The following is a 20,892-nucleotide window of genomic DNA, read 5'->3' as shown; positions in this document are numbered from 1 at the left end:
TACTTTTATCTTATTAAAACAAAGCCTAGACATTTTCTCAAGTTGCCATTTTCAAGGCTATGATAAACAACGGCGCCCTAAAAAGATCTTGAAGTGGGGGTGCTTACAAAACCAAGTATCAGAATTTGAAAAAGAAAATTCCCACCAAAAAACCTCTCCTATCAAATAGAAAAATCACTCAATATTCTCTGTTATGTTAACGGATATACATTTTGATGACACATATAGTATATTATGCTATACACATATAATATGGTCTTTTTATTCAAGATGTCATATTTTTACAACAAAAATACATAGTCACAAGATAGGTAGCAGAATGTATTTAGTAAAATGACATTTTAAAGTTTTCAAATATTTTACCAGTGAACATTTGGCTATTTCAAGCCTTTTTCTATTAAAATTCATTAAACCTTAATGGAAGGTTTTTGTGAATTTTCTTCTTTAGGAAATACTATTAATAGTAAACTTGATAAATGAAATGGTTTCATTTCCACAAGACTTTCACTGAGTATTTCCTTTCAAATCCTTTCAAAGTCCTTTATTTCCTTTCAAATAAGTAACAATTCATGCTGATATAATAGAAATATGGGAAAGATTACAATGGCATATACCCACAAGCATTTAATATATCTGTAACTTAGTCTTACAAAATTGTAGGTGAGGAGCACCTATTGTTCTCTAAAATTTAATAATCAATGAGATATATATATATATATATATATATATATATATATACATGTCTGTGTTTTATTAAGCATGTTTGTTTTTAATCACAGTTTAGCTGTTTGGGTTTCTTGTGTATCTCAGGGATGTTTATAAGATATCTTCATATAAAATATTTGATACTAACTATATTGTATATGTTCCTGGGCAGGAGTCCCAGACTCACGGCTTTCCTAAGCCATGCAGAGCAGCTAATATTTGTAATAGAAAACCTAGGCCGTTATGACTTGCAAACCAGAGATCGAGGGGGAGGACAACTCAAACCATCATCTACAACGTGAGCACTGATTGCCCTTACCAAAGCCTCAGGATTTACGTTACAGCAGCCACACGGTAGCTCCTGAGTGACTGTGACTCCAGCTCCAGGGGCTCTGGCACCATTTTTATCTTCTGAGCCACTGCATGCACATGACACACAGACAGACACACAGACAAAACATCCACACACTTAAAGTAAATAAAATAAACTAAATTAAAGCTGTAAACTCAAATTTATCTTTTGGGTAATAATCCTCAGGAAGGTTTGCTTTACCAGGATGTCTGGTCTTTTGACATTGTGATATTTAGTTTTTGTCATTTTGACACAAACTAGAGTCACCTGGGGAGAGAGAGCCTCAGCTGAAGAAATGCCTCCATCACATGGGTCCGTGGCCATTCCTGCGGGGCACTTTCTGGATTAATGGTTAATCCAGTAGGCCTCAGCCCATTGTGGGTGGTGCCACCCCTAGGTAGGAGGTTCAAGGAAACTAGCGGAGCAAAAGCAACAGTCAAGACAGAAAGCTGTTCCCTCCATGGCTCCTGCCTTTGTCCCTGCTTGAGTTCCTGTCCTGACTTCTCTCAATGCTCAGGACATGTAAGCCAAATAAACCGTTCCCTTCCCAGGTTGCTTTTGGTCAGTGTTTTGTAACAGCAACAGAAAGGAGATTGGAAAGACACTGACATGACATTGTCATCACATTCACAGCTGTCCTGGGGTGCAGACAACTCACACCGGTCACTCTGTGGCCAGAAAATAATACAATTCTCAATTATCACCAATGTTCATTTGTAACTCTGGTGTTCTAAAACAATCAATACTGTATTAGCCTATCTTTTCCATAAATGCTTACTCTGTGTGACTATTTTACCTTCTATAAGAACATTTAGTACTAAAAGTTGTTAAGTACTCTATGTCAGATTAATTTAAAGCTTCCCTGCTTTACATTCAGCATCAGAAGTGGACGTGCTTTCATCACTGAAATCTTACAGTATACCTTCATTTTGGATGAGGATAGCTGCCTTAATTGTACTTCTTTTACATCACCAAGAGTCTTGTCCCTTACACATTACAGGAGTTTTCTTATGCTCAAAAGGAATTGCATTTGCCTTTCTGTGCTGATTTCTTTATACTTATGCATCGACTGGCGAAACATGATAAACATAGCTTTGAAACATAGCTTTGAAATTGGGAAATTTAAGTCTCTTCACTCTTCATCTATGCACCTTCAAAGAACTACTTGTTAATTTGTTAAATGTTATCCTTCATCATTTTAATTTTTTTCCTTGTGGAAAGGTTTAATGAGAGAAGAAGAGTAGAAAAGGAGAGGAGTAGAGACTGGCCATGAGCACGTGGATGGAAGTGGGGAGAAGAAAGGGGAGAGAAAGGACAAAGGGGAAGAGGGAAGAGTAACAGCCATTATAACTTTTTGCATTACATTTTCTGAATAATGTAATTGAATAAACATCTTGGATAAAAATATCTTTTGATTTTCAATTTACTGTTTTATTCTAAAATCCAGTCTCTTTGTTCATAGCTTCTCTTTGAAATTATAGAATTAATGAATTGTCTTATATTTTTAAATAAACTAAAAATAATGTTTTATATAGACTAAAACATTAATACTTTTCTGTGTTCATATATGAAATGTTTATATCTCATTTTAATTTATGTTTGGCTAGAACTAGAGAAAGAGCAGAAACAGACAAAATACTCATTGTATTAAATTTAATTGGAAGGACAAGGGCCAGGTCTTCGTTCCTTCTTCCTTATCCATGTGTATGGGCTTCTGAGTGAGGGAATGACTGAGTGTGGCTATGAGCACATCTGTGTGCAGTTGCCTGTGGCGTCCACTAGAGGGTGTCAGGTCCCTGGAGCTGGGGATAAAGGCTGTTGTGAGCCATCTCGCATGCGCTAGGAACCAACCTCCAGCATTTTGCAAGAACATTATTCACTCTGTGTGTGTGTGTGTGTGTGTGTGTGTGTGTGTGTGTGTGTATGTTCCTTTTTTAAATTAAGTTATTTATTGACTCAGACCTGCCATAGGACCAGATTCAATCACAGGCAGCAATGGATGATATTGGTGGGTTCCTGGGCTGGGGGAGGAGGGAGAGGGGGGGAGAGAAGAGGCTAAACTAGGTCATTTTTTTCTCTCTTCAATCCTTTTCTATTCTAAAGCCAAAAGACTCTGGCTTCTGGTAATTAACTCCTGTTGATAGCAAGAGAGGATTAAGAAAAGAAGGCTTATTAGTTTCTCTGAGGGTCCCTTGGTGGGCCTAGGCTAGAGGCTTGGAGTTCATTCATGAGACAGAGAAAAAGTAAAGGAAGAAAGGCAGAATTCAAGCACACGCCTAGACGTGTACACACACACACACACACACACACACACACACACACACACACACACACACTTTGTCCAGGCCTGACTGCCTGTCTTAACAGCTCCACAAGTATTAATGCATACTCACATACACATATACCTAGACACAAGTGTATGTGAACACATATAGACTCTCTCTCTCTCTCTCTCTCTCTCTCTCTCTCTCTCTCTCTCTCTCTCTCACACACACACACACACACACACACACACACACACACAGCACATATATTTATATATACATTTGGCTAATGGGGAAAAGTTCTATTATAAAATTACCTCATAGATGAATGTTACACAAAAGGGGAGTTACAGAGGATGCTGACAGCAAGTTCAAAGCAGTGTTTCATTCTATAATCTCATTATAAGTTTAAACAGTTTGACATAGCCTTGCTTTACCATAGTGCACAGCTGTGGCTTCATCCTTGGACCTGACCTAGAATGAATGTTTTTTCTCATCACAAATTTGTTTCTGGCCTACTTCCTTATCCTAGTGCAATTGACCTGTGATGCATGAAGATTTACAGAGCTCTATTTACAGCTTTATTCTATAGGGGGCTGGAGATTACTTGTATCAACTTAAGAGTTACTTGTATCAATTTAAGACTTCTATAAAGTCATCAGAAACTGTGAAATCACATAGAATCATCTCTATAAGCATTACTGTATGAGAGTACATCTTCATGTTGATCTGCAGGAAATTTGCCCAATGCCGGGGAATCATTGGACTATGACCTAGTGACACGAACAGGTATATCAGCAGCAAAAAGCAATCCTGGGTTGAAGCCTCTAAGGACCCTATGTCTCAGAGGTCACCCATTGCAGGTCATGCCAAACTGTGGGCCATCTCCAGAAAATTCACTTGCAAGCCTTAGCCTTTCCTAGATGGCTTCTGACAACTTATTTACTTTACATCCTGCTCACACCTTCCCCTCCCTCCTCTCCCTAGTCACTTCCTATAACCTCCTCTCCCTCCCTTCCCCCTTCTCCCCTTCTCTTCAGGAAAAGAGAGGCCTCCCATGGATATCTACCAGCTGGGCATATCAAGTTGAAGTAAGAATAGGTGTCTTTAAAACCAGACAAGGTAGCCCACTCACAGGGCATTTTTGATATGTGCAGAAGCTGCTTTTGAAACCTTTCTAATCCATGGCTGTTACTGAGATTGTATTTATTTCTTCCCTTTTCATGTACTAAGAACCTCAGTGTGAGACAACACTCTTAATCACTGAGTCATGTTTCCTGCCTCTGAATAGTATTTTTCCTCCAAATAGATTGTGTATGGGCAGTTTGAAAGAGTTTGCTTTCTTCATGAAGACTTATTTTCTTTCTGGATTGCTGTTCTAGATATGAATAAATATTATGGTCTATTAATTTATTTGCATGTATAAATGACTATGTGCAACATTGTATTATATGTATATGTGTGTATGTGTTGTCCTTTGTGTACACACACACACACACACACACACACACACACACACACACGTATACAGATAGTCACTCAGTTTACAAGAGCAGAGCATTCATTTAGAAATTCCCAACTGGGCATTCTCTTAGCTTGCTGCTGAGACCCTCATCTCTAAAGCTGAGTTCAGTTGTTCCTGAAGGGTTTTATTCTCACTTTCAGGGCTTCTGCTTCTTTCTAGGAGTTAAAGAGCGTGAACAGTATTCATTCTGGTACTTTTCAGATTTAGTTTTTTATGGTCATTTGCATGTCTCAAATATACGGATTGCCAGTATGATGATCTGAACACATCTAACTGCTGAGTTCTCCTATGCAGTGGTGGATACAACTTGAAGCTATATCTTCCTGTTGATTTCCCACACTCAAAATTACCATGCATCTTGCACATTAGAACGACTATAAATGAAACATTTTCATTTCATTTTCTTTGGGTCTGAAATATGTAAGTGGAAATGTTTGAAGTATTGTTAGAGGAATCTCCAATTTTAGCATCTAATATAAGTTACACATTCAGGAAATCACAGTGGATGAGAGTTTGAGAACTATATCCAAAGCTCCATGTATGGTTTCTGTTTGTCACAACAAGCTCCTTGAGGACAATCTCTGCCACATGTAACCCTGTGCACTACACAGAACAGAAGCACCAACACTCATGTGTGAACAAGGGTAAGCGGCCCATGGAGGAAAAGAAGGTCTAGATTACTGTTTTTGTGGCTTTCATTTTGAGAGTAAGGCTTATTTGAGCCATAGCAGTCTCCCAAAAGCTTACAAAAGCCTCTGTTTCTATAACTTACAAACAAGGGCACTGTTTGGGACAATCCTAACCATGGAAAGGCTAAGTGAAAAATCACATAAAGGAGGTAACTGAAGACAAGAACCCAGTAATCTTGTATAAAATCTGTCCAAGCCTCCCTGTAACCTATGAACCACACACACAAAGTAAAGACTCAAAACAACCTGGCAAAATCTAACAGGATTTTAAAAAGTCTGGATAGGTACATAGTTTCCACTCACACTCAATCATGTTCATGATATAATAAAGGAAAAATACCAGTCATCAAAGGGACATAGTAGATTCTGGAGTTTCAACACCGTATTACAATATCCATGAAAAATTATAGTAAACTAAAAAAATGTACTTACTATTATCAAGTTAAAAGAAACCAAGAAAGATACCCGAAGACAACCCTGATTTTAAAATGATCACAGAGCACTTTCAATGCAGCCATCAGACAGTGCCCAATGTCTGTGAAAGAAGTGACAGTGATCTCACCAAACACAAGCTGCAATAAATGTCCCAATGTTTACAACTGTAGCATCCACAATTATATCCTGGTTATAAAACTGAATGTATGGACAGAATAGCAAGTTAGATAGGACAACGAAAAGGTGAAACCACTTAGATCTATCAATGAAAATATGTAAATACAGAAATAAACCTTTTACAAACATATAAAGAATATGTAGAGTGACATCAGATTTCTACCACCCAAGGAAGTGTATTTTCATACAGGAACAGAAAGAAGCAAAAACATGTTTGGCAAAAGTTACATACTCAAGATGCTGAGCACATGTCGACTTAGTGTGCTAAGAACAGTCATGTGCCATGCAACTAAGCCAAACTGTTGACAAGCAATGAAAAAGAGAAAAGAAGAAAGGACTCAAACATCACACAGGAAAATGACAATTTGAAGGCTGTATCTCATGAGAAAAAACAGTAAAAATTAGAAACATCTTTACAGTGTATAACACTTCTAAATTTTGTTTTAAAAGGTAATTGTTTTAAGAAAACATTTGAAAACTATATTATTCCTATTGAAGTATGAGAGGAAACACTATCTACTAAAACAAAACCAAGTAACAATGAAGAGAAAAAGCAAACCTCTAATCACTACTCATGAATCTCAGTAGGACCTGGAAATGGGAAAAGAAATGCACAGCAAAGAGGCCAGAAATTTAGTTAGGCTTTTGATGGACTCAGCCACCTCTGAGGACAGCAGAGTTCCAAAAGGGCAGGTGAGCCATCGAAATGGAGCATTTATGATTCAAATCAGAATTGGCATGCAGAAGACAATTTTAATGAATTATTACAGAAATAGACTCAGGGAGAATATATCTTACTTGGATTTCAGCCAGTTCTTCAAATGAGTGAAGTTCTCCATTTGGAGATATCTTCCTGTAATTAAAAATATTTAAAAAATTTTCATGATATTTGAAAACACATAAATGCGTTACTTTCCCAAAGACTTGAGATCATTTAAAATCTTAAAACATACTGCCACACACAATCAGAGAGAGACAGAGACAGAGAGACAGAAACAGAGAGAGAAAGGGAAGGAGGAAGGGAAAGAGGAAAAGAGAGAGGAAAAGAGAGGAAGAGGGAGCTCATTACATAGTTTATGCTTGAAGGTCAGAGACAATCTTTTTTTCTTTTAAAGAAAAGAAACTTTTATTTCTTTTTCTTTTTTCTTTTCTTTTCTTCCTTTTCTTTTTCTTTTTTTTTGCTTTGTGTTTGAGGCATTGTCTCTTGTTTCTTCCATTGCACTATATACATGACCTGTTCCTGTCCCCATCTCCCTGTAAGAGCAATGGGATTACAGACACTACATCTGGCTTTTATCCAAGGATCAAACTCAAGTTATCAGGCTTATGCAGCAAGCACTTTTACCTGCTAAGCCACCTCCTCAGCCTCTCGTACACTACTCACTGCTGCTGCCACTATTACTAGTTATTACATCACATACACACTACTTAAAACAGTCACTGGCTCCCTATGGCCTAAGTGATAGACAAATGAATAACTTTCCTTAAGCCAAATTTTCACTGCTATGATTGAAATGTAAGTGACTGAGATTTTGAAAGTATACTGGTCATTTTTCTTCCCTGAACACTTTTCTTCTTCAAAGGACAAGTTTTGTATCTAATAAAATTCTTTCCAGAAACTAAAGCCCTCTATAAACACTAAATTCATAGGCTTATTTAAAAACTTTATTTTAAATAACATATACCAAACAAATTTAAATTACATGATCAATTTGTACTTATATTTATGTATTAAAACCACTTTATAATAATTTATTCACGTAAATGGGTAATTATTTTTATAAAACTAAACATAGTTAAAGCCTGCAGAAGGAAAAGAATAAATTCTGGAGAACTGACTTAGGGAATCTGCAAGCTTAGAACATTAGCTGGTAAGGAAGAGTTAACACAAGTCTTTCTCTGCTACATTTGTTTTAAGATTTCAATCTGATATTTTAAAATGATTTTATTTATTTACAATCCAAAAGTTGCCCCCCTTCCCTCCATAGCCGAGTACTTCATCCATCTCCTTCCTTTCCAACCAGGCAGCCCTTCCCAGCCCCGCCCTGACATTCCCCAAAATTGGGGGGGGGCGTCCAGCCTTGGCAGGACCAAGGGCTTCTCTCCCATTGGTGCCCAACAAGGCCATCCTCTGCTACATATGCAGCTGGAGCCATGGGTCTGTCCATCATTGGTTGGTATTGTTGTTCTTATGGGGTTGCAAGCCCCTTCAGCTCCTTCAATCCTTTCTCTAATTCCTCTAACGGGGGTTCTATTTTCAGTTCAATGGTTTGCTGCTAGCATTCGCTTCTGTATTTGTCAAGCTCTGGCAGAGACTCAAAGGAGACAGGTATATCAGGCTCCTGTCAGCATGGACTTCTTTGGATCAGCAATATTGTCTGGGTTTGGTGGCTTTATGTATATGGGCTGGATCCCTAGGTGGGGCAGTCTTTGATATTTTCTAGTTCCATCCTTTTGCCTATGAATTTCATGAAGTCATTGTTTTTGACAGCTAAGTAGTACTCCATTGTGTAGATGTACCACATTATCTGTATCCATTCCTCTATTGAAGGACATCTGGGTTCTCTCCAGCTTCTGCATATTATAAATAAGGCTGCTATGAACATAGTGGAGCATGTGTCCTTGTTATATGTTGGAACATCTTTTGGATATAAGCCCAGGAGTGGTATAGCTGGGTTCTCAGGTAGTGCAATGTCCAATTTTCTGAGGAACCTCCAGACTGATTTCCAGAATGGCTGTACCAGTCTGCAATCCCACCAACAATGGAGGAGTATTCCGCTTTCTCCCCATCCTCGCCAGCATCTGCTGTCACCAGAGTTTCTGATCTTAGCCATTCTCACTGGCGTGAGGTGAAATCTCAGGGTTGTTTTGATTTGCATATCCCTTATGACTACAGATGTTGAACATTTCTTTAGGTGTTTCTCAGCCTCCAGGGACTAAACCACTACTGAAAGACTATACGTGGAATGACCCTGGGCTCCAACTGCATATGTAGCAGAGAATAGTCTTGTTGGGGCACCAGTGGAAGGGGAAGCCCTTGGTCCTGCCAAGGTTGGACCCCCAGTGCAGGGGAATATGTGGGGGGCAGTAAGGGGGATTATGGGAGGAATACCCGTATGGGGGAGGGGGAGGAGAGAGGATGGGGGATTATGGACAGGAAACCAGGAAGGGGAATAACATTTGAAATGTAAGTAAAGAAATATATCTAATAAAAAATTAAAAAAAAAGAATTGTGTTGGAATGTTGATGGGGATTGCACTGAATTTGTAGATTGCTTTTGGCCATTTGTACAATGCTAATCCTACTATTCCATGTGCACAGGAGAACTTTCCATCTTCTGAGGTCTTCTTTGATTTCTTTCTTCAGGAATTTCAAGTTCTTGTCACACAGATATTTCACTTGTTTGGTTAGAGTTACACCAAGATATTTCATATTTTTGACTATTATGAAGGTTGTTGTATTCCTATTTATCATTTGTATAAAGCTAGGCTTCTGATTTGCTTGAGTTAATTTTATATCCAGCCAATTTGTTGAAGTTGTTATCAGCTGTAGAAGTTCTTTGAAGAAGAAAGTTTGTTAGGGAAGAAAAATGACAAGTACACTTTCAAAATCTCAGTCACTTTACATCGAAAAGTTGGCTTCAGAAAAGTTATTCATTTGTTTATCACTTAAGCCATAGGCATTTAATGACTATTTTAAGTAGTATGTAATGTAATAAGTAGTAATAGTAGAACCCGTAAAGGAACTCTTCCAGTTCATTCTCTACCTCTAATCCTGTAACAGTTCCTTGTTCTTTCCTTTTTGACTTTTCTGTCCTGATTTAAAACTATATATTTGTTAATATTATTTAAAACTTCTCTTAGGTACATTTTTACAACCTTAGTAAGGAAAAGATTACATAACTTCTTGCTTTACCTTTCTGAATCTTTATCTTTTTTCTTTTCTGATTTTCCAGTTTTCTTGGTTCGATCTTCTTTGGTTGTAGACTTTAACCTCTGCAATTTTGAACATGTGAAAATAAGTTATAAGAGGTGGCCTGTCTCCATCTGCGCCCTATCGCTAAGGATGTCTTACATCCTTCCACACCCAAATTCTGCCTAGAGAGAGGTGGTCTCCCAGGAGTGCTCTCACTCCAACGTACAAGGTGAGACCCCACTTTTGTTCCAATGACTGTCCAAAGAGGGACTTACAGGAACACACAGGGCACAGGGACCAAGGAGGAACCTGGGAGAGAATCCTTCTAGCTTCTATCTCTGTCCAGAGCTAAGACTGTACCACAGCCCTCCACAACCCAAATCCCACCTAGACAGAGCTGGTCTCCCAGGAGTGCTATTACTCCTAAGATCACAGGCTCACAGGCCCACAGGAGAGACAAGCTCCAGTCAGAGAAAGCAAGATGAACAACACCAGGGATAACCAGAAGGTGAGAGTCAAGACCAAGAACCTAAGCGACAGAAATCAAGGCTACTTGATATCATCAGAAACCAGTTCTCCTACCACAGCAAGTCCTGGATAACCAAACACACTGGAAAAGCAAGATTTGGATTTAAAATTCCTTCATGATAATGATAGAAGACTTTAAGAAGAACACAAATGACCCCCTTAAAGAAATACAGGAGAACACAGGTAAACAAGTAGAAGCCCTTAAATATGAAACACAAAAATACCTTAAAGAATTGCAAGAAAACACAACTCAACAGGTAAAGGAATTGAACAAAACCATCCAGGATCTAAAAATGGAAATAGAAACAAAGAAATCACAAAGAGAGACAACTCTGGAGATAGGAAACCCAGCAAAGAGATTAGGAGTCATAGATGCAAGCATCACCAACCGAATACAAGAGACAGAAGAGAGAATCTCAGGTGCAGAAGATACCATAGAACCTCCTGCCTCAGTTTCTCAAATCGTAGAATTGCAAGTAATATATCACTATGCCCCTGCACAAAATATTCTTGAACAACTTTGCAGAATCAGATTGCTTTATATATGAATGTAGAGAAATAATTTTAACAATTATTAAAATTATAGATAATAAAGGTAAAGGCGGTATATGATTATTTTATATTAAAAATCTCAATATACAAAATGTACTGTAATGGTAAACTTATCACAAGTTAAACATAAGGTGAAATAATTCCTTGAAAATAAAATGCTAAAGCCAGGAGGTGGTGGTGTGGGTCTATAATCCCAGCATGTGGGAAGCAGGGGCAGGCGAATCTCTGTGACTTCAAAGTCAGCAGGGTCTGCAGAGCAAGTCCTAAGACAGTTATGGCTACACAGAGAAACCTTGAAAGAAAACAAAAAACTAAACTAAAACAAACAAACAAACAAACAAACAAACAAAAAAACCAGAAACAGTGGTGCACTTAGGAGGCGAAGACAGGACAATCAGGGATTTATAATCATTCTCAACTACACAGTAAGTTTGACACTGTGTCAAAACAGGAACATTAACAATAAAATCACAGCAATGAATTTTAACAGGAACTATTATATCCCCCAAATAATCTAGTACGCTTTTGAAGATGTTTCTTACAAAATTCATACACAGTGTAGGCTAGTAAATACTTAATAATGAGAGGTTGCCAACAGAAAATAATTTCTGCTTTCTCCTCCAGTATCAAAGAAATATCAAGTAACCAATAAAAGTGGGTTCAAGAGAATTGTGTGGGACACAATGGTCCAGGCATGATATCCCAGCAGTTGGGAGATTAAGTCAGGTGGGTTGAAGTGAGTTCTTGGCTAGCCTGCAGTACAGTATAAGAAAAAGCCTCCAAAATTCCAAAAGAAGAGTGTTTAAACTATACATACAATGATTTAGCTGTTTCATCACAGTTTACCTTGTCTGACTCTTGCCTGTAATTTGCATTTATAATATGAGTAAAAATGGTAAGAAGATAAAACATAAAGGGAGGCAGATTTTCTTATATCACTGGCACTGTACTAATTTCTACTCACACTGGTTAGTATAGTTAACTAGTTATAATTGTAGTTGATATAATTAACTAGTTATAAAGAACACAGAATGCATTTAAAAGACTTGGGGTTTGCAGATTTAGTGCAGTGGTAGTTTTTGCCTAACAAAAACTTGGTTTCAGTCTTCAAATTCAAGGGTTGGAGGGGGACATGTGACAAAAACTTTGACTCTTTCATTTCCTAACAAATTTATAAAGTTAAACATTTGCCATGTGAATGTTTTTCATGAAGTTGAGAAGATATCAGAAGATGAAAAGATGAAAATGGCCATCCTACCAAAAGCCATCTACAGATTCAATACAATCCCCATCAAAATTTCAACACAATTCTTTGTGACCTTGAAAGGAAAACACTCAATTTCAAAAAACAAAAAAACAAAATCAAAAAATTAGAATAGCTAAAACAATTTTGAACAGTAAAAGAACTTCCAGAGTCAACTCACCATCCATTTGAAGCTGTCCTACAGACAATATGATAATAAAAACTACATGGTGTTAGCATAAAAGCAGTCACATTAATCAACGAAATCAATCCACACACCTATGGACACCTGTTTTCTTTTTAATAAAGAAGCCAGAAATAGGTTCCATTAGAAACATTAGAAACAAAAAGGATTTCCAACAAATGGTGTTGGTCAAACTGGTTGTCTGCATGTAGAGTACTGCAAATAGATACATATTCATCACCTTGTACAAAACTCAAGTTTAATTGGATCAAAGACTTCAATATAAAACCGGACATGCTGAATCTGATAGAATAGAAAGTCGGAAATATTCTTGAATGCATTGGCATTGAAGACAACTTCTTAAACAGAACATGGGTAGCACAGGCACTAAACCCAACAATTAATATATAGGATATCATGAAACTGAAAAGCTTCTATAAGGCAAAGGACACTGTCAGGAGCCATCAAGGAAAAGCTAAGGCTGGCAGGTTACTTCTCAGGAGATGCTCCGCCCTCTTTTCATGGTCTGCTATGGGTGAGCTCTGAGATGCAAGGTTCCAAGAGACTCCATCTCATCTGAATTTCAGAGTAAGAGAATAGTGCTTATTTAAGCACTAGTAATACAATTATAATTAAAATTATAATAAAATTATAGAATTATCAGTCTTTGGCTTTTGTCCAATGCTGTGTTGGACAAGTACCGTTTAAAAAAATGTCAGGGCAGGGCCCTGGCAGGACAAAACATCAGCCTATAGAATGGAAAAGATTTTCACCAACTCCACATCCGAGACAGGGCTAATATCCGAAACACATAAAACACTCAAGAAACTAAAACAAACTAAACAATCCAGTTAAAAATGGCATACAGATCTGAACAGAGAATTCTCAATTGAATCTTAAATGGCCAAGAAATGTCTAAAGAAATGTTCAATATCCTTATCTATCAGGGAAATGCAAATCAAAATGACTTTGAAATTCTATATAACACCTGTCAGAATGGCTAAGATCAGTAACACAAGTGACAGCTCATGCTGGTGAGGAGCAAGGGAACACTGCTCCATTGCTGGTGTGAGTGCAAACATGTACATCCACTGCGGAAATCAATGTGGTGGTTCCTTATCCAGTCTTGATATGAGGGCTTATGCCTACCCAGTCTCATTGCATCTTGTCATGCCATGTTTGGTTGATATTCCTGAGAGGCCTGCTCTTTTCTGAAGGGAAACAGAAGAGCAGTGGTTCTGGAGAAGAGGGGAGGTGGGGAAGGGAACAGAAGGGGTAGTGGGAGGGGAGGCTGCAGTTGGGATGTATTGTATGGGAGAATAATAAATAAAAAGAAACAAAAGTTAAAATAAAAAGTAGATGTCCTTAACAATGATTATATGTTTCTGTTTTATCCTTATGAGTTTGATAGTTAATATGGAGATTTATATCATTAATTTATGCTATTTAAATCAGAGCATCTATGAATTATGACCATAAAACATGTCATAGAACAAATAAATATCACTTTGATTCCCATCGCTATGATACTAAGCTTTATTTGATACTGCATGTCATTTTTATGTGTTACATGTACCAACCTCTATTTCCTTCAGCTGTTGTATTTCACTTTCCAGCAGGTTTTTTTCTGATAATAATATTTCGTAATTAGTTTCCATCACTTTACATTTCTAAAAATAAATGTAAATATTCCAATCAAAATTAAGTATCTCTATAAGCAACTTCAATACTAAGTATTGAAGTAATTCAATACTTAGATATTAATTTAAGACTAACCTCACTAGAGCATTAAAAGAGAATGGGCCAACAGGATTCATTTCTAAGCTGCCATTGGTATTGATATATCTAAATACAATATAGATTCCAGCTTAGTATTTCAGAAGTGTTTCTGAATGACCATGATGTCGATAAAGTGAAAAGAACATGCGATTCCTTCTAGTTCACAACCTGGGTAAACTGAGTGAGTGCTCATCTCTAATTACAATGAGAGAAAATGGCCATTTCTAGAGTGTCTTCAAAATTCAAGGGCAAGGTACAATACCAAATTAAGAATGTTATACTTACAGCCTCAGCTTCAGTCTGATCATTTAAAGCTCTGAAAAACAGACCAAAAGTAACTATGCTATATTAAATATATACATTTTCAAGTTATAGAACACATTTACATTTTTTAAAAAGATTTTTACCAAGTGTCCTTTTCCTAGTCTCGCAACCTACTGCAAAATCTAGCCTCCTGCGAGGATCCTTCCTACACATATCCACCAACAGTACCCTGTAATTAACATCCCTTCAGTCCCAGCACACATGAGACAGAGACAAACAGATCTCTGAGTTCAAGGCCAGCCTGGTCTACAGAGCAAGTTCCAGGACAGCCAAGCTTAGGCAGGGAAGGAAACCATGGAAAACAGAACGTTGGTGAAGATGTAATTGAATGAGGGCGCTATATTCCAGCCCCAGCAAGCAGCAGAACTTGGCAGCTTCAGCCATGTGATTCTGTCTTTAGAACCAAAGATAGGAGAAAGCAGTTATGGAATCTCAGCAACTAAGGAAAGCCAGTAAGGTCAGGCATGTAGCATGGATGTCCCCACATGGAGGCCCAGAGAGAACATTGTTTGAAGCTGTGGAGGTGAAGGCTTGATTGTCTTGGACACCCGAAGAGGTTAGATTTGCCAGTGACAGGACATACCTGCCAAGGAAAGCTGCTAACAAGGAGGGAGAACAGCCTAAGAGGAAAAAATGTTGTTGCATTCAACAAAGCTGAAAGGTGTCAACGAGGGTGCAGAGGGTACCTGGAAGAGAATGGGGGACAAGAGGTGCGAAGAAGGAAGCCAAGACAAGAGTCTGATCAAGGTAGCAATTTTATTTTTCCCCAAGGCTGAATTTATATCAGGGGTAACGGGGGGGGGGAGTGGGAAACATTTACGCAGGCCAAGGGCACAGTATTCGTGTGGTCAACTGATGTCGACAGGATGTCAGAAAGGTCACAGGTTTGTTATATCATTAGACAGCAGGATGTTGGTTTTTTCAGAAAGGTTACAGGTCATCACATTGGGCATCTTGACGTCAGATGTATTTCTCGGCAAGGTCAGAACTTTATCATATCATTATTCATCCTGACCACCAGATTTGTATTAGTCTTCTGCAGCTGGCTGGGGATTTTCCATGAACCCAGTCATACTTAACTCTAACCATAATATTAACATCAAAAATGGAGGGTTTCAAGGTCATCACTCCCAACAGAAAGGAGTTGGAGATCTGGAGAGAATTTTGACATCAGACATAGAGATGCAGAGTTTGGAATTTCTCTAGTTGGTTTTCAGTCTTGCTTTGGTCCAGTATTTCCTCACTATGCTCCTTTGCCTACAGTTTGGAATGATTATGTACACTTTGTACCCTCTGTATATTGTATGTGATTTATTTTTATTTTTATATTATAGGGGGTTATAGAAACTTTGAACTTTGGACTTTTAAATATTGTTGTGGTCATGATAGACCATGGGGACTTTTGAAGTTGGACTAAATGAATTTTGCATTATGTTATGATTGCAAGTTCATGGGGACCAGGGAGTGTAATGTGGTGGTTTGATTAGATATTCTTCTCCACCCCCTGCCCCAGACTCATGAGGTTGAATCCTTGGTCTAAAGGAAAAGGTACTATTAGGAGTATGGCCTTTATGGAAGAAGTATGTCAATGTGGGGGTGGGCTTTGAAGTCTCTTGTGCCCAAGCTATACACAGTTCCTTTCTGCTGCCTGCAGATCAAGATGTAGAACACTCTGCTTTTTCTCCAGCACCATTTCTGCCTCAATGTTGCCATGCTTCTTGCTATGACAAAAATGGAATAAACCTTTGAAACTTAAACCAGCTCCAAGGGAAGTCCCACACCCGCGGATCCCGGCCCGCAGCAGCTCTCTGCTCCCAAACCCCGTGGGAGAGAGACCTCACCGCCTGATCAGGTGGGCACTCCTGAGGCTGCAGAGCGGAGGAGACCACCAACACTGCCCACCCCTGCCCACATCCCTGGCCCAAGAGGCAACTGTATAAGGCCTCTGGGTTCCCGTAGGGGAGGGCCCAGGAGCGGCAGGATCCCTGCGCCTGAGACACCGCCGGAACCTGAAGGAAACAGACCGGATAAACAGTTCTCTGCACCCAAATCCCGTGGGAGGGAGAGCTAAACCTTCAGAGAGGCAGACACGCCTGGGAAACCAGAAGAGACTGCACTCTGTGCACATCCAGACGCCAGAGGAAAACACCAAACGTCATCTGGAACCCTGGTGCACGGAGGCTCCCGGAAAGAGCGGCGCAGATCTTCCCGGTTGCTGCTGCCGCGGAGAGGACTTGGGCAGTACCCCACGAGCAAACTTGAGCCTTGGAACCACAGGTAGGACCAACTTTTCCCCTGCAAGAAACCTGCCTGGTGAACTCAAGACACAGGCCCACAGGAACAGCTGAAGACCTGTAGAGAGGAAAAACTACACGCCCGAAAGCAGAACACTCTGTCCCCATAACTGGCTGAAAGAAAACAGGAAAACAGGTCTACAGCACTCCTGACACACAGGCTTATAGGACAGTCTAGCCACTGTCAGAAATAGCAGAACAAAGTAACACTAGAGATAATCTGATGGCGAGAGGCAAGCGCAGGAACCCAAGCAACAGAAACCAAGACTACATGGCATCATCGGAGCCCAATTCTCCCACCAAAGCAAACACGGAATATCCAAACACACCAGAAAAGCAAGATCTAGTTTCAAAATCATATTTGATCATGATGCTGGAGGACTTCAAGAAAGACATGAACACACTTAGGGAAACACAGGAAAACATTAATAAACAAGTAGAAGCCTACAGAGAGGAATCGCAAAAATCCCTGAAAGAATTCCAGGAAAACACAATCAAACAGTTGAAGGAATTAAAAATGGAAATAGAAGCAATCAAGAAAGAACACATGGAAACAACCCTGGACATAGAAAATCAAAAGAAAAGACAAGGAGCTGTAGATACAAGCTTCACCAACAGAATACAAGAGATGGAAGAGAGAATCTCGGGAGCAGAAGATTTCATAGAAATCATTGACTCAACTGTCAAAGATAATGTAAAGCGGAAAAAGCTACTGGTCCAAAACATACAGGAAATCCAGGACTCAATGAGAAGATCAAACCTAAGGATAATAGGTATAGAAGAGAGTGAAGACTCCCAGCTCAAAGGACCAGTAAATATCTTCAACAAAATCATAGAAGAAAACTTCCCTAACCTAAAAAAAGAGATACCCATAGGCATACAAGAAGCCTACAGAACTCCAAATAGATTGGACCAGAAAAGAAACACCTCCCGTCACATAATTGTCAAAACACCAAACGCACAAAATAAAGAAAGAATATTAAAAGCAGTAAGGGAAAAAGGTCAAGTAACATATAAAGGCAGACCTATCAGAATCACACCAGACTTCTCGCCAGAAACTATGAAGGCCAGAAGATCCTGGACAGATGTCATACAGTCCCTAAGAGAACACAAATGCCAGCCCAGGTTACTGTATCCTGCAAAACTCTCAATTAACATAGATGGAGAAACCAAGATATTCCATGACAAAACCAAATTTACACAATATCTTTCTACAAATCCAGCACTACAAAGGATAATAAAGGGTAAAGCCCAACATAAGGAGGCAAGCTATACCCTAGAAGAAGCAAGAAACTAATCGTCTTGGCAACAAAACAAAGAGAATGAAAGCACACAAACATAACCTCACATCCAAATATGAATATAACAGGAAGCAATAATCACTATTCCTTAATATCTGTCAACATCAATGGCCTCAACTCCCCAATAAAAAGACATAGATTAACAAACTGTATACGCAATGAGGACCCTGCATTCTGCTGCCTACAGGAAACACACCTCAGAGACAAAGACAGACACTACCTCAGAGTGAAAGGCTGGAAAACAACTTTCCAAGCAAATGGTCAGAAGAAGCAAGCTGGAGTAGCCATTCTAATATCAAATAAAATCAATTTTCAATTAAAAGTCATCAAAAATGATAAGGAAGGACACTTCATATTCATCAAAGGAAAAATCCACCAAGATGAACTCTCAATCCTCATCTTCGATTGGTTTATATACAAGTGTGCAATTTCTAGGCTTGAAAGTAAAATGATGCTATCTGGTGCTGGATAGAGGAGCCTTATTTTTTATTATGGCAGCTTGCTATTTTTGTAACATGGAGATTTGGTTGAACACAATAAAGTACAGTAGTAACTGATCTCCCCCTCTTCCTGGATGAGTGAGGAGATGATTAAATGTTGATGTCAGCATCCATGAGCATATTCAGATGAGCTTCTGCTTCTGTTGAAAAGGATGCTGTGTTTGATTGTGGTCCGAAGCTTTGAAGCACTACTTGGCATCTCCTTCCTTGGAGGTCTCACTGTTTAAACATAACAGATTTGATAGCTTGTTGATAAGGTGAGGTCCAGCTTGTCTCCACTAGGTCATCTTCATGTGAATCCGGTGGTTATACGGTTTTGTTCTAGGGATATTTCATTTTTTTAATAACGGTTTTAGCTGACATTCATGGAGAGAATGAATCCTTAGAAGTGTGCCACTAGTGAAAGGAAATCCTGTCTAGAGTATGTTTCTTTACAAAGCTGTGTCACACCATCCTTTGGGCCCTCTGCTGGAAAAGTAGAATCAAGTCTCAAATAATGCCTTTTAAATTGTATCCTCTAGTATTATAGATGTAGGACAGTACTGTATCATACCTCTGTGGATGTAAAATAGCTTGTACCTGCTTTATGATACGTAGTAGTGACCGTGCTTTATCAGAGCTGTTTTTAATGATGTTGCTCAGGATGTTTTCTTTCCAGATGATGATTGAGAAGCTAATTTAAAAAAAAATGGTGCCAGGTACCACAAGAGTAACAGAACTGTGCTGTTTTCTCGGGTTTTGTTTTTTTACTTTTTTTTTTTTAATGGAGTGTGCTGGATGTCTCTACAGTTTTGTTCAGATGACTGCAGAACCTGGAAAAGCCGTTGCTGCTGTTGATGCATAACACACTGCTATTATTGGTCTTTTTATATAAATATAAATATATATATACAGATATATAATTTGAATTTTTTGAAACTTTACCTGTGTTGTCAACTTTCGAAAAAAGTATCCCCGTTTACTGTGTTGAGTTGGCACTGTACAGAAATTAACAGCCATATTGGTCTAGAAATGTTGAACTTAAGTTTTTTCCATTTGTACAGGGGTAACACACTGTATTAAATATGTAAGGTCTTATATACGTGGGTTTGATTACGAAAACTAATAAAGTATTCTCTAAATTAAAAAAAAAAACCAGCTCCAAAGTACTGTTGTCCTGTATAAGAGATGCATGGTCATGATGTCTCTTCATAGCAATAAAATCCAAATTAAGACAAATACATGTATAAAGTCAACTGTTTTATCTTTAAATTACATTTTTATTATTTAAACAATTTTTATTTTTAAAAATTTTTTTTAAATCTTTATTAACTTGAGTATTTCTTATTTACATTTCGATTGTTATTCCCCTTCCCGGTTTCCGGGCCAACATCCCCCTAACCCCTCCCTCTCCCCTTCTATATGGGCTTCCCCTCCCCATCCTCCCCCCATTACCTCCCTCCTCCCAACAATCATGTTCACTGGGGGTTCAGTCTTAGCAGGACCAAGGGCTTCCCCTTCCACTGGTGCTCTTACTAGGCTATTCATTGCTACCTATGCGGTTGGAGCCCAGGGTCAGTCCATGTATAGTCTTTGGGTAGTGGCTTAGTCCCTGGAAGCTCCAGTTGCTTGGCATTGTTGTTCGTATGGGGTCTTGAGCCCCTTTAAATAATTTTTAAATTGAAATATATTTTGACCATATTCTTCTCCTCCCCCAAATCCTTTCAGACCTACCTGACTCAACTTTAAGTTCTTGTTGAAAAAAACAAACAAAAAATTAATACAGCAAAACTTGAAAACTAAGAAAACAAAATAAAACACCACTGAAAATAAAAATAAAAACAAAACAAATGAACAAAATTAAGTCAAATTGTAACCAATTATAAGCACAAACAAAAAGCTGTGGAGTTCATTATATACTGGAAGACTACTCCTGAATATGAGGCCTGCCATGGAGTGGTTGATATACCCTGTGTTACTCTATTGGAGATAGTTCCTCAAATACCCTTTGATTTTAGCCATCTCTACCCATATTACCTCCAATAATTCCTTCTCCTTACTACCTCCTGACTTGATCCTTCCATTCCAGCTGCCCACATCCATACAACAGAAATCAGTGGGAGGCCATCTCAGGGATATGGGAGGT

At 38.6% G+C, this 20,892-nt stretch overlaps 1 protein-coding gene across 4 annotated transcripts in view; it reads right to left on the bottom strand.

The window, feature by feature from the left end:
- Ccdc7b (coiled-coil domain containing 7B) overlaps positions 1-20,892 on the bottom strand; it is a 73,285-nt gene that overhangs the window by 9,906 nt on the left and 42,487 nt on the right. For all 4 annotated transcript variants that reach the window (XM_039098125.2, XM_039098124.2, XM_039098123.2 and 1 more), the window contains 4 exons: positions 14,634-14,664; positions 14,150-14,239; positions 10,063-10,142; positions 6,946-7,000 (listed from right to left, as the gene is read on the bottom strand). In XM_039098125.2, the coding sequence (XP_038954053.1) occupies positions 6,946-7,000; positions 10,063-10,142; positions 14,150-14,239; positions 14,634-14,664 (256 nt within the window). The remainder of the gene's footprint in view (positions 1-6,945; positions 7,001-10,062; positions 10,143-14,149; positions 14,240-14,633; positions 14,665-20,892) is intronic.

The sequence above is a fragment of the Rattus norvegicus genome, chromosome 19 (genome assembly GCF_036323735.1).
Source record: "Rattus norvegicus strain BN/NHsdMcwi chromosome 19, GRCr8, whole genome shotgun sequence".
In the NCBI taxonomy this organism is placed as follows: domain Eukaryota; kingdom Metazoa; phylum Chordata; class Mammalia; order Rodentia; family Muridae; genus Rattus; species Rattus norvegicus.
The sequence above is the reverse complement of the archived record's forward strand: the minus strand, read 5'-3'. Positions and strand labels throughout refer to the sequence as shown.